The 23,623-nt window shown below is 39.6% G+C and overlaps 1 protein-coding gene across 2 annotated transcripts; it reads left to right on the top strand.

Moving 5' to 3' along the window:
• LOC108876306 (NIPA-like protein 2) lies at window positions 1–23,573 on the top strand. Of its 2 annotated transcripts, none has more exons than XM_051076034.1 (11): window positions 1–272; window positions 9,022–9,090; window positions 9,859–10,027; window positions 16,404–16,463; window positions 17,854–17,975; window positions 19,950–20,046; window positions 20,332–20,467; window positions 20,736–20,824; window positions 22,531–22,594; window positions 22,665–22,786; window positions 22,991–23,573. In XM_051076034.1, the coding sequence occupies exons 1-11, from the start codon at window positions 192–194 to the stop codon at window positions 23,095–23,097; spliced, it is 1,116 nt and encodes a 371-aa protein (XP_050931991.1). In that variant the 5' UTR covers window positions 1–191; the 3' UTR covers window positions 23,098–23,573. The 2 variants fall into 2 exon arrangements, with proteins under 2 accessions (XP_050931991.1, XP_018521261.1); XM_018665745.2 differs by having other exon boundaries at window positions 2–272; window positions 22,689–22,786.
• The last annotated feature ends 50 nt before the right edge of the window (window positions 23,574–23,623 follow it).

Here is a 23,623-nt window from a genome sequence, read left to right as displayed (position 1 = left end):
CTGAAGTCATCACAAACTCCTGATCCGCTCTGCAACACTGAGGAAGTTTTCCCTCCGAGTCTCCAGTGAAGCGACAAGGGACGTGGGATGCATGGGATGGGATGAGGAGAAACACAGTGGACAAAGATGTGAATGGAGTGGGAGCCGTCATCTAGAAGAACATTATTTCCTTATTACACGATAAGGAAAACATGGCGAATTCAAGTTCTCCGTACGCGGCTCCTCAACTGACCTCCGCTCACCAGGCTGAGATCCTGGAAAATCCACTCCGGGTATGTTTGTCTAAGTTCGGTCATATAAGAAGAGACAGAGTTGTCTTAGGCAGAGGAGAGTTAACTTAATAATTTCAGAGGTTGTGTAGTTGAAGATATTGTAATGCCATGGATGTTTTGTAAGGTAAACCAACTTGAATTATTTGACCAGACTATTTGTATAGTTATTTCCACGTTAAGAGGCCCAAGAGTAGCATTTGGCCTCAAATTTTAATACATAAAAACATGTCAGTATAGTTAGTTCCTTGCTACACAATGTGTGATATAAATCATGTCGAACCTGTTTCAGCTGTTCAGCTTCACTGCAGCACTGAGCTAACATTGCAGAGATGAGGGGACAGTTTCGATTTTTCTCCTTTTTCTTTATTTTATTTTTTTGAACTTTCAGGAAACTAGATTTGGAGCAGGAAGTTACACACTAATGCCCAAGACCAGATTAAGTTAGTCTCCAAAAACATCCTGGGAGTTAAAATATAACCTCAGCCTCCAAAGCTCTTTGGGTAATGAGCAGTCAGTGTGGATGAGGAAGCTAGACAGCACAGAGATCTATTGGTGTTGGCACCTGTCAGAACTATTTTCTGAAGCCATCATGGCTACATCATTGTGTTGAAAGGCCTTTTTTTTTTATTTCTTTTGAACTTTTAACTTTGTAAAGTGTGCTGTCAGAGTGAGCATTAATATGAGTGTGTGTGATAATGTAAAGTCTGTCTCTTTTGGCTGTGTGTGTGTGATTACTTAGTGGCCTGCTATATGTGTACCCGTCCTCTGCCCTCCTACTCTTATGCAGAGACACATTCCCCTCATGCTCATCTTCCCCTGTCAGTGTGTTTCTCTCTTTCTGCCATGTTTCCTCTGTGTGACATTACCAGCGGGGGGCAGATAGAGAGAGAGAGAGAAAGGAGAGGAGGAATGAGAGGCGTGAGTAATGAGTAATGGCTCATGGGTGGGCTGTAAGAGAATAGATCTACTGTAAGAGTCCTGAACAGCTGGCTAATGGTCCCAGCTCCCCCTCTGTCCAAAGCTACCCACCATCCCAGAGAACATCCCGACATCCAGGGGACAATATCAGTCTGTCTGACACTTTACTGCCTTCCAGAGTTGAAAATGTTTGCATTGGTGTGACTGCAAATGTGCATGTTCTCCCACTGGTTGCCCCAGTTTATTATGTATTATGTTAGGTAGCAGTAGTAATAGTTTTGCTATTGTATGCTGCTATTTTTGTAGAGAAATGACAGGAAATGAAAGGAGAGTCAGATGGAGAGGTAAATGCATCAAATGTCTTATGGCTGATTCAACCTGGGCACATTGCAGTTCATGGTCACACCTTAAACCCCATGTCACCCCTGGCAACAAATATTAACTTAAAATATGACAAAATGAGGTAAAAATGAGAACTTGAAGCAGCTCTAAAAGAGAGTGGTGGAAAAAGTATTAAGATCTTGTTATTAAGACAACAATGTAAAAATGCCTCATTACAAGTCGTCATGCAGTCCCTGTCTTACTCAGATAAAAGTAAATAAGTAGTGTCAGCAACATGAGTGAAAATTAATTAGCTGTCAGATAAATGTACTGTATCCGTCTCTGAAACATAGTGAGGTAGAAGCTTTAAGTTAAAAATGATGGGAGCCACTGGTTTATTCTTTAAGAATGCGTTGTATTTTATAATATTGTCACATGTGATTTCTAGTTAAGATTTTAATATAGCTGTCAAATAAATGTAGTGGAATCAAAAGTATAATATTTCCCTTGAAATTCTAGTGGAACATAAGTTCAAAGTAAAGTACAAGTATCTTAAAATCAAGTGCAGTACTTATATAATAAATACATATATATATATATAAATATACATAGTACTCTCCACTACTAACTGAAGCCCGTTGCTACATGATTTCAGTGCGGTGTGTAGTTAAGCACACTGTTTATATTCGTGCTGTTTCCATAGGAGGTGAAGGAGGTGGGTGATGGGAGACTGTACAGCTAAAAATAACTGTTTAGCAGAAATACTTATTGCAACAAACTTGGCCACAGAACTATACTGAGTTAATACACCATCTTTTTTCCTGATAACAGAGGAACCTGAGGAAGACTGTTGGTCAGTTCATCTGACAATCCAACACTTAGGTATGAGTATGTCATTTCTATAGCTACTGACCAGATTTCCATGTAAGTGACTGTGGATATTCATGGCACCCAGAGGATGTAAACAATTATCTTTGGTGACCCACTTGATGGCCCTCACAGTGATATCATCAGGACAATATGTATTGTATTCAAGATATATGAAAATTTAATGGGCATTTAGTCATATAATTTGCTGAGAACATTTTTACTTGCAGGGCAGTAAATCATTTTCATATTAAGGATACCAATGCCCTTCCTCTTCATAGCCTTACTACTTTTAAGTATATTAAAGTATACTATCTTTCCTGCATACTGATGGTATACTGTACAAGATTTTACATTAAACTCTGCTTCTCCTGGTAGTAGGTGTTGACCTTGATCATGGTCATGACTTTGCTTTAGTCAACATGTAGTGTGAGGTAAATTGTGAGCGTGTTCATCTGCTGTGGTTGGCTTATAGATGATTTTTTTTTTGTTTTGGCAGTTAACCTGATTTCATGCAGATTAACATCAACACTAAACTTAATAAAATTGTGATGTCAACATAAATAGTCCCCATATTTTAGGTCTGTCTGTCCGTCCATCCTTTGTCTCTCTGTCTTTCCCCTCCATCCTTGTCTCTGAGCTGATCACTCCTCATACCCATGCTTCTTCTGTACCCTCCACCCCTGAGCAGAAACTGGCTTCATGCAGAGATCAGCCCATCTCAGGGAGGGACAGATCCCCATTGTCAGTGGACACAAAGGGCCATGCTGTCTGTCTGTCTCTCTGTTGGTCAGTGTCCTGTTGAGGAGGAGGAGAAGGATCAGTGCTGTTAGTGTCCCCCTCAGCTATCAGGCCCATTCAGCTTTTATGCCGTTTGTAGCAGTTCAACATGCTTTGCACATTGGCTAAAGTTTTGGTCCAGTGATTCCAGTTTTCTTTGTGCAAGTACATGTGTACTTTTGCTGTGTGTGTAGTTTTACATGTGCCTTTATGAGGATGATACATGTCCTTGCAGGGTTAGATGGGGATCAGGATTAAGGTCACAGTAAGAATATAAATTTGGTTTCAGGTAAAACATGACTTGAAATGTGACTTCAAATTGACTTAATCTCTGACATTTATGTCATTTACTCAATACACAAGTTAACGTTAAATACGCAAGTTCATTTGAAAGATGCCAGAACTACACTAATGCCACCACAAGACAGAAAGACTGTACTGAGCAAAATTTGACACCTTGATTGTGCCTTGATAATGAATGCCCTCATGCAGTGCACAGAGTTTGTGCTAGCTTCTGTGTTTGTTGATACTGATATTCAAACTTGCTCGACTGCTGCAGTTGAGCTCTTGTTTGAATTTTTTTTTTTTTTTTTTTTTTTTTTTTTTGATGCTGAGTAGGAGAGCACTAGGATCTTTCTTTGATCCGTTGCCTAGTTTCCTCAAAATCAGTATCAGTGTCAGGTAAAAGAAGCCAATTACCTTCTCAGATTTTCACAGTAATTTGCTGTTTCTTAAGATTCTGGCAGCAGCATTAAAAACTAACCATGCTATTGTATCATTGTGTCCTGTGTTGCTTGCCAGTTAAGCTGTCAATTGTTCTGTGGTGACATTTTGTGGAACTGAATCTCTCCTTTGCAACAATTTAAGCCAACATTGTCAGCCCTAACAATAGTCAGGAGATAGATATCTCTTTTAATAATACCAAAATTAGTGGGCATGGCATGTGTCCACACTTCCTCTGGCACTGGGTCACAGTTAATTCCCAGCAAGACACAACTCCACTGAAGGAGGTAATGCTACTTTAGGTCTATATCTGTGATCATACACTACAGGTATGAAGTGTGACTCAAGCTGACCAACTAAGTGGAGCTGGAAGCGTCACCTCTTGCCATATATAAACTGAGAAACTGACCCTGTTGCTGTTGTGATTGGAATATGTCTTTCACCCTATCAGGATGATTAATCACTGCATGGTGAAGTTTCATAGCATAAAAATGTCCAGTAATATGAAACATCAGCAGTGAAAACCAAAGTAGTAAATGCCCCAGTACAGTGCAACATAGAGAGCTATGTGTTTTGCAGTCTCTTGCTTTCTCTTGGTAAAGTGTGTAATGTTTGCTAAGTAAGCTGACAAGCCAAAGGCACTCCCAGTGTACTGGCCTCGCCTGCCTCGACTGCTTTGTTTGCTCTTCCTGTGACAGGAAAAGTCTCTCTCTCACTCTCTCTCTTCATGTCTCGCTCTCTCCCCTGCTTCCTTTCTCTCACATTCTCTTGAGTGGATTTGTCTCCCTCGGTGGGTAGAGCATTAGGCTCCTGCTGTCTGGGTGAGGAGCTTGATTCCTGCTGTGACCACGTGTACTGAAAATGCACGCATTATCTATTTTCACCCACACAGAGACAACAAACAAATAGAGAAAAAAAAACCAACAATTTACTGTAATTAGACCGAATTTACTTTCTGGCAAGCTTATCCTGATATGAATGAATCCAATAAAAGGTGAGATGAATCCCTCCTCACACTTCAAATTGCTGCATCTCCTGTGTGAAGTTTGTGAAATAAACCATCCTCAGGCTGTACATCTACTACCTCGTACTCTTAATACACAGTCTCTCTCTCTCTCTCTCTCTTTCTCTCTCTCTCACATACACCTCGTTCTGCCCCCTGGCTCCTCTCAGTATTAACCAGCAGCCTCCTTGTGGGCTCAGTAACAGCAAAGCAACGGGCCACTTACACTCTGTCCTGTAAAGCTCGACAAGGTTATTGATCTTGGTTTAGTGAACAGACCACAGCTGGCCTGAAGGATGACGCCGTTTGTCTGATCATGAATTACCACAGAGCTGTAGTCATCTCCTATACAGTCAGCCCACCACACTCTCTGTCTGTCTGCGCCAGCGTTTGAGGATGGAGTCCATCAGTGCACACCCACACACACAAACAGGCACTTTTTTTTTTACCTTGATGTGATATCAGTCCCCAAGGAATCTCATCATCAAGTTGCCCATCTGCTCCCCACCTCCTTTTAAATCCTGTTTACTTCTGATACACTGCAGTCATCGCACAAGTTCACACATAGACAAACACACGCACACACTGGAGTCAAAATCCTGTTTACCTCTGGTGAGGTATCATCCCTCCTGATATGTTACAGGTCAGCGGACTCATCAGACCTGGTGTCTAGGTGAATGTGGAGCAGAGTGTGAAGAGAAGATAGATGCAGACTGTAAAATAGAGGACAGGACGGGACTGTGTGTGGTGATTCTGAATTTTAAATTACCCATAAATCCACTTGGCTTAAATTCTTTATCAGTCTGGTGAAGAGAGTTGTGTTATGCAATGCAGAGTAGTGGTTTTATTTTAAAGTGGGCTGTTGGATGGAAATATGCTGTGTGATGATCAGACAAGTCAAAACTAATTGAAAATATTGAGGTTTGAGGAAAGCACCAGTTTAGTCTTTCCTCACTTTTTTCACTTCTACTGTGTGCTTAGAGGTGAGGAAGGGACTTTTTGTCTTTCTTTTGGTGCACTTTACATCATGTGGCAGTGAATATCCATCACTGTATCACCAAACATTCAGTCACAGGCAACAGTCATAGTGTATTCTGTCAGGATGAGAAGATGAGAAATGTAGACAAGCAGTTTAACCTGTTTTTTGTCAGTTTTAAGTGATCAGTGTTATCAATTTGGATTTATTATCATTTGTATGCAAACTATTCTGTAGGTCTCATCAGTGCATTTGAATTGACACACTTGAATAAGATGTGTGGGTCATAGTAATTTTCTGGAAAACACTGAACAAAAGAATGTCAGGTAACTCTGTTAAGTTGTATGATACACATCACTTTATGTCTTTGTTTCATTTAGATTTTTTGCATTATTTTTAGTCACACCAGCCATGTGGCTCTCAGAATACTAATAGTCAACAAGTTCCAGACTGAAATATTTATGCAACTACTGAATGGATTAGTAAGAAATTTTGTACAGGAATTCGTGTGTAGTCAGGATGAGTTGTAATAACTATGGTGAACCCTGACTTCTGACCATCATCATCAGGTCAGAGTTACAATTTGTTTTTGTTTGATTTATGACCAAATACCTGCAAAACTAAAGCCATTCCCATCAGTCTTAGCTGTACTTCATGTTTAGTGCTAACATGGTGAACGTGGTAAACATTATACCTGTTTAACATCAGCATGTTAGTATGATGATTGTGACCATGTTAGCATCCTGACATTAGTATTTAGCTCAAAGCATCACTGTGCCCTCAGCACAGCCTCACAGAGCCTCTGCTGTAGATTCTCTATCATGTTATTCATTATGTCTTTATTGTTAAATGTCTTATAGCCAGTAAATCCTTTAGTCTAAGACATTTTTCTCCCATGTAAGGCAACAATGTTTCCTTGACCTTGAAGAGTTATTGTAAATTGGATCTGTAATTGGCCCAAAAATGAAATGCAAATGTGTAACGCATTATCATGCACAACATTTTACATACATTTATGCCCAATATTGGTCAATATTGGAACCCACCCAAATCCATTTTGTTTCACGCAGTTTTGAACTGTGGAAGACACACCACTTAATGTTTTAATAACATTTTTATTTTTTATGGTTCCACAGCTTTTTTGAAGGGAAATAAATTCATGTAGAGAATTGATGTTGTGTTGCCTGTAAGCTGGTGTTAAATTGTATAGATATCACATTGATTTAGTCGATCCAGAGCTGTCAGAAAGTATAAATGTGGTTATCTTGGTACGGCTTAATACTTTACACAGCCCAATGAAAATAAAGATTTGTTTGAACACTCAAAGAGCAACCCAAGTGTATTCTAGAGTAAGGAAATATTTGATGGTTTGGGTAGACTATGAAAATCAGTGAAAAGTACATATTAGCTCTGTGTCTGGGATGTCAGATATTTGATGTTCCATTTCAACTTGCACTTCACAGTTCCAATCTCATATACATATCTCTCAGTGATAACACACACCTGCAGATGAGATCCTGTTAGACTGTTGCTCTCATTAAAAGAAAGGTTATTAAACTGTGTTCTGTAGAAATGTACCATCATCATTTTGTCCGGTGCTCCTCTGTACAGTCCACTGTAGTTTCTGAGGCTGACAGAAAGAGCAGAGGGCTATGGCTATTTCCATTGTCCAGAGAATGGGCTTTGGTTTTTGCTTAATGACTTTAAGAGTAAGCTAAATTGCCAGCTCTATCCCTTCAGTGTTGTGAAGAGATGTTCTTTCATGTTTTCACTGATGATGCTCAGTAATGTGCTCTGACAGAGTGATAGATGACCTCTGGATTGTGTGATAGTGATGAGCAGTTGTGTTTGGAGATCAGAGGAATTAATTTACACTCTATTCATTCTGATATCATTTGACCACAGAGCTGTTATTTCATTGTCAACTATATCAGATGGGTATTATTGACAATAACCTACTGCCAGCCTTATCTCGCAGAATGGTCCACTGAACCTGAACATTGACTCTCTTTTCCATCTTTATTTTTAAACTCTTACTGTGCTGTTCTCCCTCACTCCAGCTCACCCCTCTGTTTCTTCACCTATTATTCTTTTGTTTTACCTCCCATCACTGCATATCCCCTTTGTTTTTCTCTCCACCCTCCATCTCTCTCATAATGCTCTTTCAAGGGATAAATACTTGGATGTGCTTGGCTGATGTTACTTCTTTTGCAGTGATTGAGTTTCTTTCTTCAGATTTTCATCATTCTCATTCCACCCCCACTGTACGCTTTCATTTCTTTGTAAACTTTGTCCGCCCACAGCTACTGGTATGTTTATGACCTAAAATTAAATTTCCTCTTGGCAATAATTTTCCAGGCACATGGGGGAAAGCAGCCCGACGTATTCTTGAAGCACTTAAGCGAACGGATCCTGTTTCTCCTTCCATCAGTTAAACACCAATTATTCATTCCTGCTGAGAGTTGACTACAAAAAGATGTCCATATTAACTTTCCCTGGTATTAGAAGGACTCCATGACTCCTAAACCACAGTGAAGACGATAAACATTTTACCTGCCAACCGTTATCTTAGCATTGTCATTGTGAGTATGTTAGCATGATGATGTTAGCATTTAGTTGTACCTTACAGCCCTACAGTCTTAGGTCTTGTTATAATTTGCCGCTGAGACACTTTTATTTCCAACTTCTACCAACAATATGGGCTACATTGTCCCAGTTCCCTTACTAAAACCTTGCATGTGTGTTATGACCTGGGTGTTTGTGTGTGTAGAGGTGTGAACCAACCTGCATCCAGCACTTTGAGGTGTCGCGGGAGAGTTAAGATGGTGAGGGAGTGTTTGTGTTTTTGCTTATGTGTGTAAAATGTCAGTGTTTATTGCCATTTACTGCATGTGAGTGTGTGGGAACTGAGAGTTTGATATTGCCTTTTATATATGTTAAACCTTAGAGGCTTCTCATCCATACACACACACACACACACACATACATTCCTTTGAACAGAACACCAATGGAACAATGCTCTCTGTGGTTGTCATGGAAGTGACAGATGTGACAGCTGGAGGAAGACTTTCAGGGAGTATTATGGTGTGTTCAGAATTGTTGTGTGTTGTGTGAAGTAGAGCATCACCTAATCTTCGTCTGTTTACTGTTTGTTTCTACAGACTTATCTCCTGGGAATCATCATCTCTATATGTGGGAATGTCCTCATCAGCATTTCACTCAACATCCAGGTATGAAGTGCTGGAAGCCAGCTGTACAGCACTGTTCAGCACACAGCAGGCACTTAACGCCTGTAAAGACTCAAAGACTTCTCCACTCTGACAGTTTGCTCCCTCTTTAGCAAGTGCTATATGCGTTAAACGGGACTTTAGTGAATGTACATGTAGGCACTGACTGTGCAATCTGCTGGCATATTCACCGCAGGCATTGCGCAGCAGACAGCAGAAATGGTTGTGCATTTCATTCCCATAAAGCCAGATAGATTGATTCACCAAATACCATGATAATGTCTGTAGCTAAATTACACTCTGTTTAGGAAATTCAAGAACAGGTGCAGTAACTGGGGCTTGTGTTGTAGCAGCATGCAGGGTGTGTTAAACAGATTAAGAGTAAGAGACAGCTTCAACTAAATGAGAAAAAGTGCTGGAAAAAGCTGATGTTTATTAGGCATTGTAAGCTTGCAGAGATAGAACTGGTGATAATTATGAAATATACATTTGTGTTTGCCTTGTACAGTGTTCCACCTCATTGATTCTGCTTAATTGGTGTCATGCCTCCTCTGAGATGAAATGCTAATCAGCAGTAGAGGGTGTTATGGTGTTTAAAATTGTGCACTGTAATGCCACTGTAACACAGTATTATCTCTTAAATTGCTTATTTGTCTGCATAAGTTATTAATATCTGTGTAGTGTATGTTTGAGTTTGTCACATGCAGCTCTCCAGAAATTGGATTCACTTAATCTGAGTGATGCCTCTCCTGTTCCATCTCTCTCTGACAGAAATATGCCCATGTCCGTCAGGCTCAGCGTGGCTCCAAGCCTTACTACACCTCTCTGATGTGGTGGTGCGGTGTGGTTCTCATGGGTGTTGGGGAACTGGGGAACTTTGCTGCTTATGGCTTTGCCCCAGCATCGCTCATAGCCCCACTGGGCTGTGTGTCCGTCATAGGTAAGTGCTACCCTTTTTCTCTCACACATTATCCATGCATGAAGGTAGAATGAAAGGTTATTTCCTCTGGGAATGTCAAGCGTTGTTGCTCTGTGAAGTGTGCCTGCTGATCCTGTCATAAAAAGGCCTTTTCATGCCAGGTGTTTACTGTATGTACGGAAAAACAGGTTTTACTTTTGCGCATAATATGAAGGAGAAGAAAGTATAGATAATGAGTGTTTTGAAAATTTCCAAACAAAGTCTCAGTCTCAGTCTCTCACCAAAACTGACAATGAATCTGCTTAATTTCCAGTTTAAGTCAACATAAGGGAATAGAGTTCTGGAATAAAGTCTGGAGACAAAAAGTGTTTGGATAGTTACACATTTTTCAGGCTCTGTGCTTAAGCATTGAATTTGAAAAAAAGTAATTGATACTACATTAACGTTCCAAGTCTCAGCTTTGATTTAAGTAGATTCATGTTACTATTGAAAGGCCTGTATGTGACTGCTCAGATTGCAAGAGACACTTGGCTACTACTACTCTTGGCTACACTACACTACATTCTAAAAGAGCAGGCATGCACAGGAAAACTAGAAAATGGTCAATGAAGTGTGAATGACCAGATGATGAAGAAAAACCCCTTTATGACCTCACAGCAAGTCAGGAACGCTCTCTGTGTTGGCATACACAATCAAGAGAAGATTTCATGATCATAACTTCAGAGGATTTACCACAGGATTCAAACTGGCCCTCAGAACAAAAAGGGCAGGTTGCAGTTTGCAAAAACATGCAAAAGGAAACTGGCAGAGCTCTGAAACAAAAGGCTCTTTCAAAGAGCTCATGAGCCAAAGCATACCACCCCACCTGTCAAATATGGTGATGGCTCTGTTATGGCTTGGGAATGTATGGATGACCATGGAACTGGCACACTGACTTTTATTTATTATTTTACTGCTGCTGGAAGCAACAGGATGGATGCAGAGGTATACAGTAGAACTCTTTGTGGTCAGATTCAGCCAAATGCGTCAAAACTCACTGGATGACATTTTATCATTCAGCAGCACAATTATGCTAAACATGTGACCAAAGCTACTAAAGACCTTTTCAGAGTGAAGAGGTGGAATATCTTTGACTGGCCAAGTCAGTCACCTGATCTCAGTCTGATTGAGTATGCATTATTCCTGCTGAAGACTAGACTAGACTAAAAACAAAAGACACCCCACAGCAAGAATGAAAGGTGCCTGCAGTAAAGGCCTTGGAGAGCATCATCAGAAAAGATACAGTGTGTCTGGGGATCTGAGGGTCAAAGACTTTTCCATAAAATATTAAATATGAAGATTTTGTTTGACTCTGTGTGTATCTGTCCTGTCTCCTTGAACCCCTAAAGTTTGGGCACTGTGTGTTAAAATGTCTATAACTCCCACACAGTTCCTTCTATGTTGATGCAAACCTACTTAAATTAAAGTTACAGCCTGGCCTTTTAATATTACACAGTATAGTATATGTTATCTTATTTCAAATTGTATGTTCTGAGGCACAGAGCCTGAAAAAGAAAAAAATAATGTAGCATCCAAATACTTACAGTCTGCACTGTAGATTCATTCCCAGCCTTCTGGAGTTCGGAGTTCTTTTTGTCATCCAGTTTGACAGATCAATCAAAGACATATTGTTTTATGTGACTATTTTTTAGACGCCTGTAAAACTGTTCAGTAATTTAAAAGCAAAGATTAGGAGAACATTTAAATAAATAATGTTATAAATGTTATCATTTTATGGCCTATTAGATGGGTCCTGAGCCCTAGATTGGGAACCACTGATCTATGATCTATATACAAAAACACACAAATATAAGCCCTCCTTGAACAGGAACTGAAATTGCTCACATGAATTTTGGAGCATTAGGTGTTGACATGTGTTCATGTGTTCACATCTCTGTGACATCATCAGCCTAAGTAATGCAACTGAGAAATGAGCTAGGACACCTGGTATTTATTAGCTGTTTTAGCTCACGCCTCTACCTGCTCCTGATTTAAGTAAAACTGAAAGCTTGTCACTACAACAATGATTCTGCCCCCCCCATGAAATCCTTAATAGATAAGCCGTATAGATAATGGATGGATGTCCATACATACATGCATCCCAATCTTATAAACGCGATATCTTAGGAATGCCTTTGAGGAATTTCTTCAAATTTGGCACAAATGTTCATTTGGACTCAAGGATGACCTAATTTGATTTTGGTAGTTAAAGTTAAAAGGTCAAGGTTACTGGGACCTTGCATCCATCCCATTCTTGTGAACACAATATTCAGAATGAATTCTATCATATCAGGTAACAACATTCAATTGGAATCAAGGAAGAACTGATCAAAGGTCAAAATTAAAGGTCACTCTGTCATTTGTGGCTATTAAGAAATAATTCATATGCTAATTATGCCAACATTCAACACAAATGTCAAATAAAATGATGAAGTGATGACCATTAATATCCAAATGGACAAAGGTCAGTCTCACTGTGATATCATAATGCTCTGCAAAAACACAGAAGGGGAGACCGTATTCTCTATAAATTGACTGGCGGAGGCATACAACTGTGGGGCAGTAATTTTAGCTGTCTATTCTCATTCCTAGTTTAGATGCAGCAATTAGACCAAGAAGATGAATTTGTACATTACTAGACTTCAAATTGTATAGTTGATCCAGGAGATCCAATTACCCCTGACATTATAAATACAACAGCCCACTCCAGAAATGATGATTTTTACAGCCCACAGTGTGAATTAAAGCTGTCATAAACTAAGCCGGATTCATTAGCCAATCAAAACAAAATGTGCCTGGCTGCTACTGCTGGCAGCTGCTCAGTGCAAACACAGGTTAAATATTGAACAGGTTCACTTCTTACCTCCCGCCACCCATCACTCACTGCGCCAGAGGTGGTGGTGAGTCATGGATATTAATGACAGCTATTACCCCAACGCTTCAAACGATTTTCCTGTAGTCATGTCTCTTAAGTGGATGAATGGTTTGAATAAAGCACTGAACGAAACCACAAATCTTGTTAAGAAGGCTGCACCTCTTGTTCATTGTAGTTTTACATGTTGTTGCACTTGTTTCAGTGAGCAAATGCTTTTATCACAATAACAGACCTTTAGCACATTGATCTATTGAAAGCAGTAACCCCTCAATGCAATGGCAGTGTGTCTAAAGCTGACATTATAATGATTCTCTTTAAAGCCACAGGTAGTAACAATTACTGTGCTCATTTCCATTTTACTGTCATTACTATCCTTAAAAAAACACTGATGGCTAGAGACTTGTGTTGAATTGGAGTATGCATGAATAATGTGCAGCTGCAAACATGTGGTGAAGGAGAGTGCTGAAGAATTAATGAAGCTAGAGATGAAGAGGTGAAAAGAAGGTAAAGGAGAGGAAGATGTCTGCTATGGTGACACAGTCTGTCGTCCTGCAGAGCTAATAAGTGGTGCTGAGGGGAGAGTGTGCAGGTTGCTCTCTGTCATTGTAACTCCACCTCTCACCTTAAGCTGACTCACACTGTCTGCAAATGAGAAAACACACAAACATACACACACACACACAAATGCATGCATTATTGTAGTGGTGTGTGAAAACACCCAGGTCTAACACACACCCCTCCTGCGGCGCTGTTGAGCCTGTTTTCCAAAAGCTGTCTGAGGGCTCATCGAGTGGGGGTTGGGGTGGGCAGATAGCAGGAGGCCTTGGATTAGTAAACAAGAGGTGGGTTGAAGTGGTTTGGAGGGTTTGAGAGAGGAGAAAAAGGTTGGACGCTGAGAGGACAAGAGGGTGAGGTGAGAAGCAGTGTGGAGGGGAGGAGAAAAAGGATGCTGGATGACTTAAATAAGACAACAGGTAGAGATATATACAGAGTGGAAAGAAGAAGCAGAGGGAGAAAGGAACAGGATCAGGAGAGCTGATGATGCTGCTGTCATCCGCCTGTCCCCGCATGTCACACTGGCAGTCTGACTCTCCATGGAGAGCAATTACTACTGTCCCCGTCCACAGAGCCCATCGGTCTCTATTAGCAATGACAGCATCATCCCAGATGCTTTTGCATGGAGCAGAGCATCAGCTCCCCCCATTAGATACTGTGTCATCACATGCAAAAAAAGTGGGAGGCTGGCATGGTGAAAAAAAATAAGAGAAAGCAGATTCACACACTGCATTAGCACCACTCGCAGATATCAGACCTGCAGCACTGTGTCATTGACAAAGATGTGTTGTAATGAGAATTGGTCATTTTTTACCACTTAAAATAGATCTTTGCTTTTAATTGAGGTAAATGTGTAAGGAAAATCATGATGGTTGTATTTCTGAACAGCATCTATATTACAACATTCATCTATTGTTCAAATGCTTTCTAAACTGTGAACACACAATAGGTGCAATGTTGTTACAGTTCTTACTTTTAAGTTTTCTCTGCGAGATGACAACCAGACTTTCCGTGTTTTCATCTGTTCCTGTCCGTTCATGCACTGAAAGACTGCTTCACATGATGTGTTTTCCCACAGCGAGGTCCCCATTACTACACAACTGAGGAAGAGCACGTACTGGCACGAACTGATCTAACGCACACACATGTGCAAACACCTCCATAAACACGACAGCGACAGATCTGTGTACCCCAGAGGTTCTTGTTGCCACATTTCTCATTTTATCAAGCCGTGTGAATATCACTTTGTATGGAGTTGCTATGGTTACTTGTTAGATCCAGCTGGTCCCAGAGGCAAAGATGGATACCTAAATGTGAATGCGAACATGCTCGCAGAATGAAATATTAACAAGTGACTGTTTCATCAGAATACCAACAAGAGTATTACAGAATTCCAGTTTGACACTAATGTCCCCACAGCATCATGCATATCCATGCCTTGTTTGTATGTGTCCTATGAAAGTCAGCATCATGTTGTGTTTAGTTACAGCTGTTGAGCATAATTGTTTACAGTAAAGCTTTTCATGGCTTGGCTTTATTAGACATACAGACAGTGTTTAACATCCTGAGAACCTGTCTGTCATGCTACCACACCACAATAATCCCATTTGTGACATGCTGTGTGGCTTTGACATATTGAGCTGTTTATTCTCTGTGGCTAATCTCCTTATGATGGTGGCACAGCCTCAACCCAAACTCAAACTGCCTGCCTCTCTGTTTCTTTCCAGCAATTCCCCATTCAGTTAGCCGGCCTCAGTGTGAATGCTATCACCTGCACACCTGTCTTCCTGACTGACAGAGGCAGTGGTTCACTGAAGTTGAGCCCAAAATTTCCCAGCAAACACAGCTGCCACAGCCGGCTGTGCTGAAACACTGGTGGGAGTGTATAACAACATAACCTCAAAAATGATGTAAAATTTGCTACTCCGTAATGTTGAGTGTTGAGGGAATCCAACATGACCTCCGCTCTGTGACAGGCTGCTGTGACTTGCATATCTATTTGCCTCCCTGTCAGTCTGTCTACTGCTTGTTTGTCATAGTTTGTTTTTCTGTCACAGGCAGTTAGTCCACCTGTGTGGCCATCCATCTGTGTATCTGCCTGTTTATCATATCTGTGTGTCTGCATGCATATCTGCCTGTGACGCTATCTGTCTCTGTGACAGCCAAATGCTGCATGTTTATTCGTCTCTCTCGCCTCAGCGCATAACCCAGGGAAACATTAAGAAGACTAATCTGAGGCTTAGCTCATGTGAAGCTGATTGCTTTTCAGCATTGCAGTTTTTGACAATGATATTGATGAATGGGTTCATGAAAAATGTGGCATGGAATAGCATTTTGCAATTTGATGTTGGTGTTATGAAGTCCTAATGAGTTTCATTTATCTAAGCACACTGACAGATTGCATTATGCTGATCAATATAAACATGTCCAACTTTGTGTTTATATTAAGACTACATGTATCTATTTATACAATATATGTGTTTATAGTATCACAGTGTGCACAGGTGAATTATTATTGCTTGTGTGTATGTGTTACTGCATATAATTTGTGTGTATATATAGTATATATGGGAAATTACAGTGATGTTCTCATATTGCATACTGCCTGGTAAGACATGTACACAACAAACACTGTCTGTTTGCAACACTGTTGATATAATTGTTATTTTTATCAGTAGCCAGTATCAGACCTTGCTCATGATTAAACTGACTGTTGCTTCAAAAAATAAATCTATGAGGTTACAGAAAATGGTTGAACACTAATTATGTTTTATCATCAGGAAATAAGCATTGATTGTGATGTTATGGTGACAAACAGAGATCAAGTTGCTTTTATTCTACAATTCAAATTATGTTGTGTCCAGACTGTGTTAAACAGCATGTTTTGATTGGCGCTTAAATTAACAGGAATATATTTTCACTTCCCAGCCAGTGCTGTCATATCTGTGGTTTTCCTCAAGGAGACGGTGCGGGCCTCTGACATAGTTGGTAAGTAAACACTCAGTCAGGATCACAGCACTTGAGGACCTAAGGTGTCCTCTCAGGTTGCTGCTTTGACTTGAGAAGTAACATCTACAGTTTAAATATATCAAACTGGCTTCACAGATGGTCCCAGTGTGAAAAAAGGAAACATATTTCAGTTTGGCTTGGTTTGGAGTCAGCCATTTTATTCACTAGTTAAAAAGTGTAATTTCTGTGTATCTGGCATTGGAAAGAAAAAGGCACAATCTATTCAACAGACCTATCTCATTACATTGTTTTATGAAAAGCTATTGTTTGTCATAACAATTTGTAGAGTCTGCTGCTGAATGGCATGATGTGATGGTCGCTACAATGATGTTAATTGCAACCTCTAGACAGGAAATTCATATCAGCACAACACAGCTCTATACAGTATATTGTTGTTTTTCTGGATAAATCATTAGTGTTTTTTGCCAGTTTTGTAATTGCTGAGTGACATCATAAACCACATATTAGAAACATTTAATTGTATGAATGTATTATTTATAAAGAGGGGAATCACTGAGTACAAGTTCTATTATTCAACAGTACTCTCTTTGCAAAAGATTGTACAAACCAATAACAGATGTAAGATGTAAAAAAATATAATCAAAATGACAATAACAAAAGAAAGGAGATGAAGACCATGGCTTGTAGGCAAGTTTCAATGAATATGGTCAATTGTGAATTTGCCAAGAATATTCTGAAAATCATACCTTTTATGAAATACAAAGCTACATGGTGTATTTTTTTTTCAGTGTTAGTTCATTCTTATGTCAGAATTTCTAAATAAAGACTGCATGTTTGAGTCACAATGAAATGTGAACTGAAGGAGGTAAGTTATGTAGGTAGGTCCTAAGTTGTTTATGTCTATAGGATAGGATGTATACAGGATGTCCGGTGAATATTTTTCTCTGACATGTAGAATGGTATCACTAATAATAAATGAATGTGAATTACATGATCACCAAAATTAGCAGACATGTAGTTTGGACCAATTGTTTGACCTTTCTAAAAAACAAGTTTGAGTTTCTACTTCATAGTCATTTCATTAATGTGACCATAACCAGATAATTTTTAACATTTTAACCATTTTTAAAGCTTTCAATAACTAAAAAGACAGGCATTCTTGATTCGCAGTGTAAGCGTTTGAGAAAAGCATGAAGCTTTAATTCATTCAAGACCAGGTTTAAGATTGATGACTGATCTTTAAATGGTCTATGTACAATGCAAATGTATGAAGCTTGAAGCATGAGCTCAATTAGAGAGAAATAGGATGATCACTTTTACCAGCACCAACTGTTGCAATGTAAGGTGAGCTAGAGGGAAACCAAGACAAAAACCACTCTCACCACTCTCTCCTCTCTTTCTTCCATAGGTGGTACCCTGGCAATAACAGGAACTTATCTCCTGGTGACCTTTGCCCCCCATACTTCCACACACATTACTGCTCATCTGGTCCAGTACTATGCCATCAGCTGGCACTTCCTGCTTTACCTGGTGTGTAATTTTATAAAGCTCTCCTGCCTGCCTCCAGTAATACTGTGTCACTGCAGCTCCTGTCTTGCTACTAGTTAGCCTAACCCAACCTTTAACTTCACTGTGGAGAGGAGCAAGAGAGGGACTACTCTTAAGGGTTAATTGAATTATAAAATAATTATGAAGCGTCAGTAACAGAGTTGAACTACTGTTGATGAATAATTTGAACTCAGAGTATGATGTAATTAATCCTCACACCCATGAACGATCTTTGGTATTGCTTTGATGGTCTTCTAGCTCATATATATGAGCTCAGTTCTCTGTCCTTTAAAAACTAGGATTGTCTGTTTTTGCACTCAGTATTAAAAGAAATCTGCCCCCACCTCATGGTCTGCAAGTGCATTAACACTCACCCATGTGCTCTCCTACTCCAATTTTGCCTCCGGCAGGGATGGCATAAACATAGCCGTTACCATAGTGACCAATCTGGAACAAAGAGCTGAAACAAAGTGCTTTTCACAAAACAAAAATGTAAATATTAGCCCAAAATGTGAACACTAGTCTTTGTCAGAAACACACCTTAGATGTTTCTAAAGGAAAATTTTAGCAGTAGAAGGTCATATCCTGCTGCTTTTCCACTGATGCCAGGACTCCCATGGTAGCAGCAGAGACAGGGAGCTACGTGTTTTCTACCTTCCAGGTTAAACTTCTCTGGTAGGAATTCAGTGCTTTGTGTAATTCAAGAGAGAGTGGTAAAGAGAAGCCCTGGGATCTGTAGCCTATTGCATGTCTGACGTATACATATTTTGCTTTTTCTCCTATATTTACTATTATAAACATCATATGTACAAAATCAAACATGAAAAAATAATCTTATGATAGTGATTTTGTTCAGTCTCAGATATGTGTTGATTCAACCTATTTTGTCTAACACAGACTAAATACTAGAATATAATCACACCAAATCTCTTTCCAAATAGTGAATATTCCCTTTACTGTTTCTGGAACCATCGATTATCTGTATTTAATCCATCACACCGAGTGGAGATTAATTAAGGATAACAGCTAGCAGGTCATCAGGTGTGATAGCCAGTGGTGTAAAGTGTGTCTTAGATAGCAGAGCCGTCATTATTCAGGGCACAGCATTTCTCTCAACCCTAATTCACATTCCACCACTGAGTCTAGTCATATTTACTGAACTGCTGCAGACAAATTGAGAGACAGTAAAGCATCTATTGCACGAAAAACAAAAGAAAAACATTCAAGTAGATATTAGACATATTGATATGATAATCAGACAGATGTTTTCAAATTGAGATAGCCTTGCTGCCTCTGGCTGCAGTGATTGATGGTGTGTAGTATGCTGTTTTCCACCTCTGGCAATGCATACTGAATACTCATCAGCCTGCAAAGGAAAAGCTTCCATCAAATGTGGTATTAACTGTAGGTGGTGATTAATCAGAGCAAAGTGAAATATCTATCAATGTCTCCGCATTATTTCCAGAGGTCAAATGATTTTATCTGGAAGGACTCAGACTATTAAATAGTTTTATTCATTCGCAGTGTGTACAGGGTTAAATGGATCTTGAAATCCTCTGTTTAGCCTGTTATAGAAACACGGGGATGATTTTGACAGACATTTGGGAGCCAGATTGTTCCTTTTTCCTCAATCCTACTTTTGTGCTCATTTCCATCCATTAGAGCTCTGTGGTGTTGTATCAGAGGTCCTTGAACCTTTGAATGGTATTGAACTCACAAGGACAATCCTGAGCCCTTCTCATTAGGACCAGCAATTCATTTCATTTTTTTCTGCCATGGTCATTTGTTTGAATTAAACAAGGCTGCTTACTGCCTGCATACACCACTTTGTTCTATAGATAAAATGGGCAGTAAAAGTACAACAATTGAGAATTTCATTTTCTGTGGAAAGTCTGAGAAAATGTCTGTATTAATGATTTGTGTAACCCCTCTCCCTCTCTCACACTCTCTCAACAGTTTATAGAGGTCATCATCTTCTGCATCCTGCTCTATCTGTACAAGATGAGGAAAGTGAAGCACATAGTCATTGTGATGTTGCTTGTGGCCCTGCTCGGTATGGACACATGAAAGCTGCCTGTTTGAGGGCAAAGGCTATGGATGAAATCATTTTAGGTTGTCAGAGATTGCTTTGTTGCCTGGCTACCAAAAATGGACCCATGCTCTGTTATCATTTCTGTTAAAAGCTGAGTAGAGCACGATGGAAGAAAATAATTCAGTACAGCTCACTGAGAGATAATCAACTACTTCCACATATTAGCATGAACCAGTGAGGAAGTTCTTCATTGCTTCAAGTTGTACAACTAAACACTGAAGTGATCTGTCTTCTGTGTTTCTGCAGCCTCTCTGACAGTCATCTCAGTCAAAGCTGTGTCAGGGATGATCACAGAGTCAATAAAAGGCCAGCTACAACTCATCTACCCCATCTTCTACGTAATGGTTGTCGTCATGGTTGCCTCCTGTGCCTTCCAGATCAAGTTAGTCAAGGTTTTCTCTCTCTATTCATGTGTACCTTCTTATTTTCTCTTCCAGGCTCTTTTTTATTGCTGAAGTCCCTTATGTTCACCACAAGCAAGAAACCAATTCCTGAACAAACTGAGGAAAAAGTAATATATTGGACATGGTGACATTGTACCTGCAGCGCACCTACAGTATTATGATGGATGAATAAGCTGTTACACAGTGCCTTTTTAACCAAGGTCATTTTATTTATTGCACATCAAAACTTCTCATCTCTCTCCACAGATTTCTCAATCAGGCAATGAAAATGTTTGATGCCACAGAGGTGGTTCCTATCAACTTTGTGTTTTTCACCGCAAGTGCCATTCTTGCAGGTTTGTCAATCATAAATCTGTAGGTTAAGCTTTACCTGTTGCTGTATTTTTTGTTTCAACAAATCCCACGAAAAGACCAAAAACCAACAAGGAATTGATCCAGTACTGGTATTTTCTGCATAACCTGATATAGCTTTCTGTTGACTGAGCCACACCATTGCACTGGTTGATGTGTCCCTTTGAACACTTCCACCAAAGTTTATTTTGAGTCAAACCCTCATCATTGTCCCCAACAAATGCATACTGTAATTCATTCATGTAGAGTAATGTTTGCTAACTATAGTGCCCAGTTGTTTTAGGAAATCACCTTTCACAAGAGCCATGTTGACAGTTCTGTTAAGTTACACTTGCTGCTCACAATGCTAAACATGCTGATGTTTAGTAGGTATAGTATTTACCATGCACATGCTAACATTTGCTAACTAGCACTAACCACAAAGTACAGCTGAGGCTAATGGGAATGTCATTAGTTTGGCAGGTATGTGGTCATAAATCAGAGTTGGCCTATTATTGCTATTATTCTGAAGCTGTAAAATAGACCTGTAAAATAAAGACTGACATCATTAATAGGAACTAGTGGGCTGCCTTTCTGGGCCATGACAGCTACAGAGAAGGTATTTAAGTCAGCAAGTGATAAGAGATGGACTAATGCATTGTTAGTTTTGGTCTTTTGATGGGATTTGTTGGCAGTAAGAAAATAAATATCAGCCTTTGTGGAATTGTATGTATGCTACAAAACTGACTACAATAGTTGGAATCAATTCATGACACAACACAGTGAACCATACTACACAATCAAGATGGTGATTCACTCCTATATATATGTGAAGCACTCAGGAGTTCTTATTCTGCAAAAGCTCCACAGTATTTATAGCATGTGTATTCTTCCAGGTCAGGTCTTTATTATCTTGTCAGTAGTAGTTTTCTTTGTTCAATCTGAAAAAAATTAAGGGTTTCTCAAAAGCATTTTTGCCTTGTTGGGAAAATACACCTAAAAACACATTATTATAAGTTAAAACCATTTTTGACAATGGACTTCACTTTACTAAATCCATGTTCTTGTTTGTTATTCCTCTTGTGGATAAATTTCCCTACAGCCACTGACGTGACTTTGGTTTAAAACTATTTCCAGTCCCTCTTCAGTAGTGTGTAATAAGAGAATATGTTCCAGCAGTTCAAAACATCAGCTTTTGGTGTCAGTCTCTAGAACAAAAGAACAACCTTTTTGCACTGATGTCTAATAATCATACCATCTATAAGACTGCAGTATCTATATATACGACTATACAGTATAAGAACATCAAGGGTGGACTTCTCCTTTAAGATTAGTTTTGTTCCATGTGTTCAATGTTCCAAATGATTATTTTGGTCCAAACCCAGTGCTGGTCACAGCAGTAGACTTGTGGGCAGTGAACTGAGCACAGGCAAAGTGAAAATACAAACCTTTCATAGCCAACTTTGCCAACATTGAGAGGGAATTGTGTTTTGTGTTGGATACAGTGAGGGGTAATCCTGAACACAGTCTGTGTTGTTACTCCTCTGTAACAACTACACCCTTCAGTTAATGAGAAAACTCTTTGCACTCAACCCATTGTAAAATGTGCTTAGGATTTTCAGGGCTACATTTCACAAACAAAGCACTACAGATAATCTACATATTCTGTTATTCTGTGAAATGCATTGTAATGGGCTTTTTCGTGTTTCAGGGATAGTATTTTACCAGGAATTTGAAGGCTTGGCTTTACTGAACATTTTTATGTTCCTGTTTGGGTAGGTATTCAAGACCACACCAGTAATTGCATCTCATTGAAATGTGATATTTACTGTGAGATTGTGTTAGTCCTCCCTCATTCTCTTTTTCCAGTTGTCTTTTGTCTTTCCTTGGAGTTTTCCTGATAGCCCGAAACAGGCCAAAGATAAAGCAACAAGATCGCAATTTCATCGCAATGGACAGGATCCCAGGTAACTTTTTCATCAACTTTTAATCAGTTCTCTTCACAACAAAGTATGTTGTGTGCTGACCTATTTATTTTGAGTGTAGTGCATTGATCAGCCAGCAGTGACAATATGAATCTGCCAACACTGACCCTGCAGTTATCTGACTGCTAATGTTTGCAGCCCTGGCAGCAGGGTCCATCTAATGAGCTGTGCTGTCTGTGTTCACAGGGAGAAGGCACACAGACAAAGTGCAGCCCGAGGCAAAGAATCCGACATACGGATCACTGGCAGCCAAACTCATGTGCAACAGAGCTGGCCAAACAGACGATTCTTAGGACCAGCTCCATCTGTTGGGACTGTAATTTTGGTAGATTTTTGTGTGTGCATGCCTCTTCCTCTGTACTTCAATAATATCTCCATTTATAGAAATAAATGGTAGGCAGTAAATCAAGCCAGTGCCAGCTGAGCGCCAGTATCAGTGGCCATATTGGTGTTAATTTTTTATTGCCAAAAATGGTGAGGACCTCTCTCAAAGGAGTTCTATTTATCCCAGAGAATTTTGTTTCTCTTGTGTTAACAGTATTTCCAGCAGGGTAATCAGTAATACCTGAGCAGAGAGATGGCCTCTAAATGAGATAAAACACCTCAGGATCAAAGAGCAACATCAGATGCCTTATTAGCAGCAACTTTTAATTTGAAAAATGGGTCTAGAAGGCCACGGTGAAAAATGACTTCTGATAAAACATATGAATTATGTTAATTAACTGTGTAAATTATCTTTGTGTTGTCAATAAACAGGGACAAAATCTAAGATTTCAGTAGTCTGGAGATTTTATGTCATATAGAAACATAAGTGCACTA

Source organism: Lates calcarifer, linkage group LG15 (genome assembly GCF_001640805.2).
Source record: "Lates calcarifer isolate ASB-BC8 linkage group LG15, TLL_Latcal_v3, whole genome shotgun sequence".
Taxonomy (NCBI): domain Eukaryota; kingdom Metazoa; phylum Chordata; class Actinopteri; family Centropomidae; genus Lates; species Lates calcarifer.
Note: the sequence above shows the minus strand (reverse complement) of the source record. Positions and strands in the feature narration are given on the sequence as shown.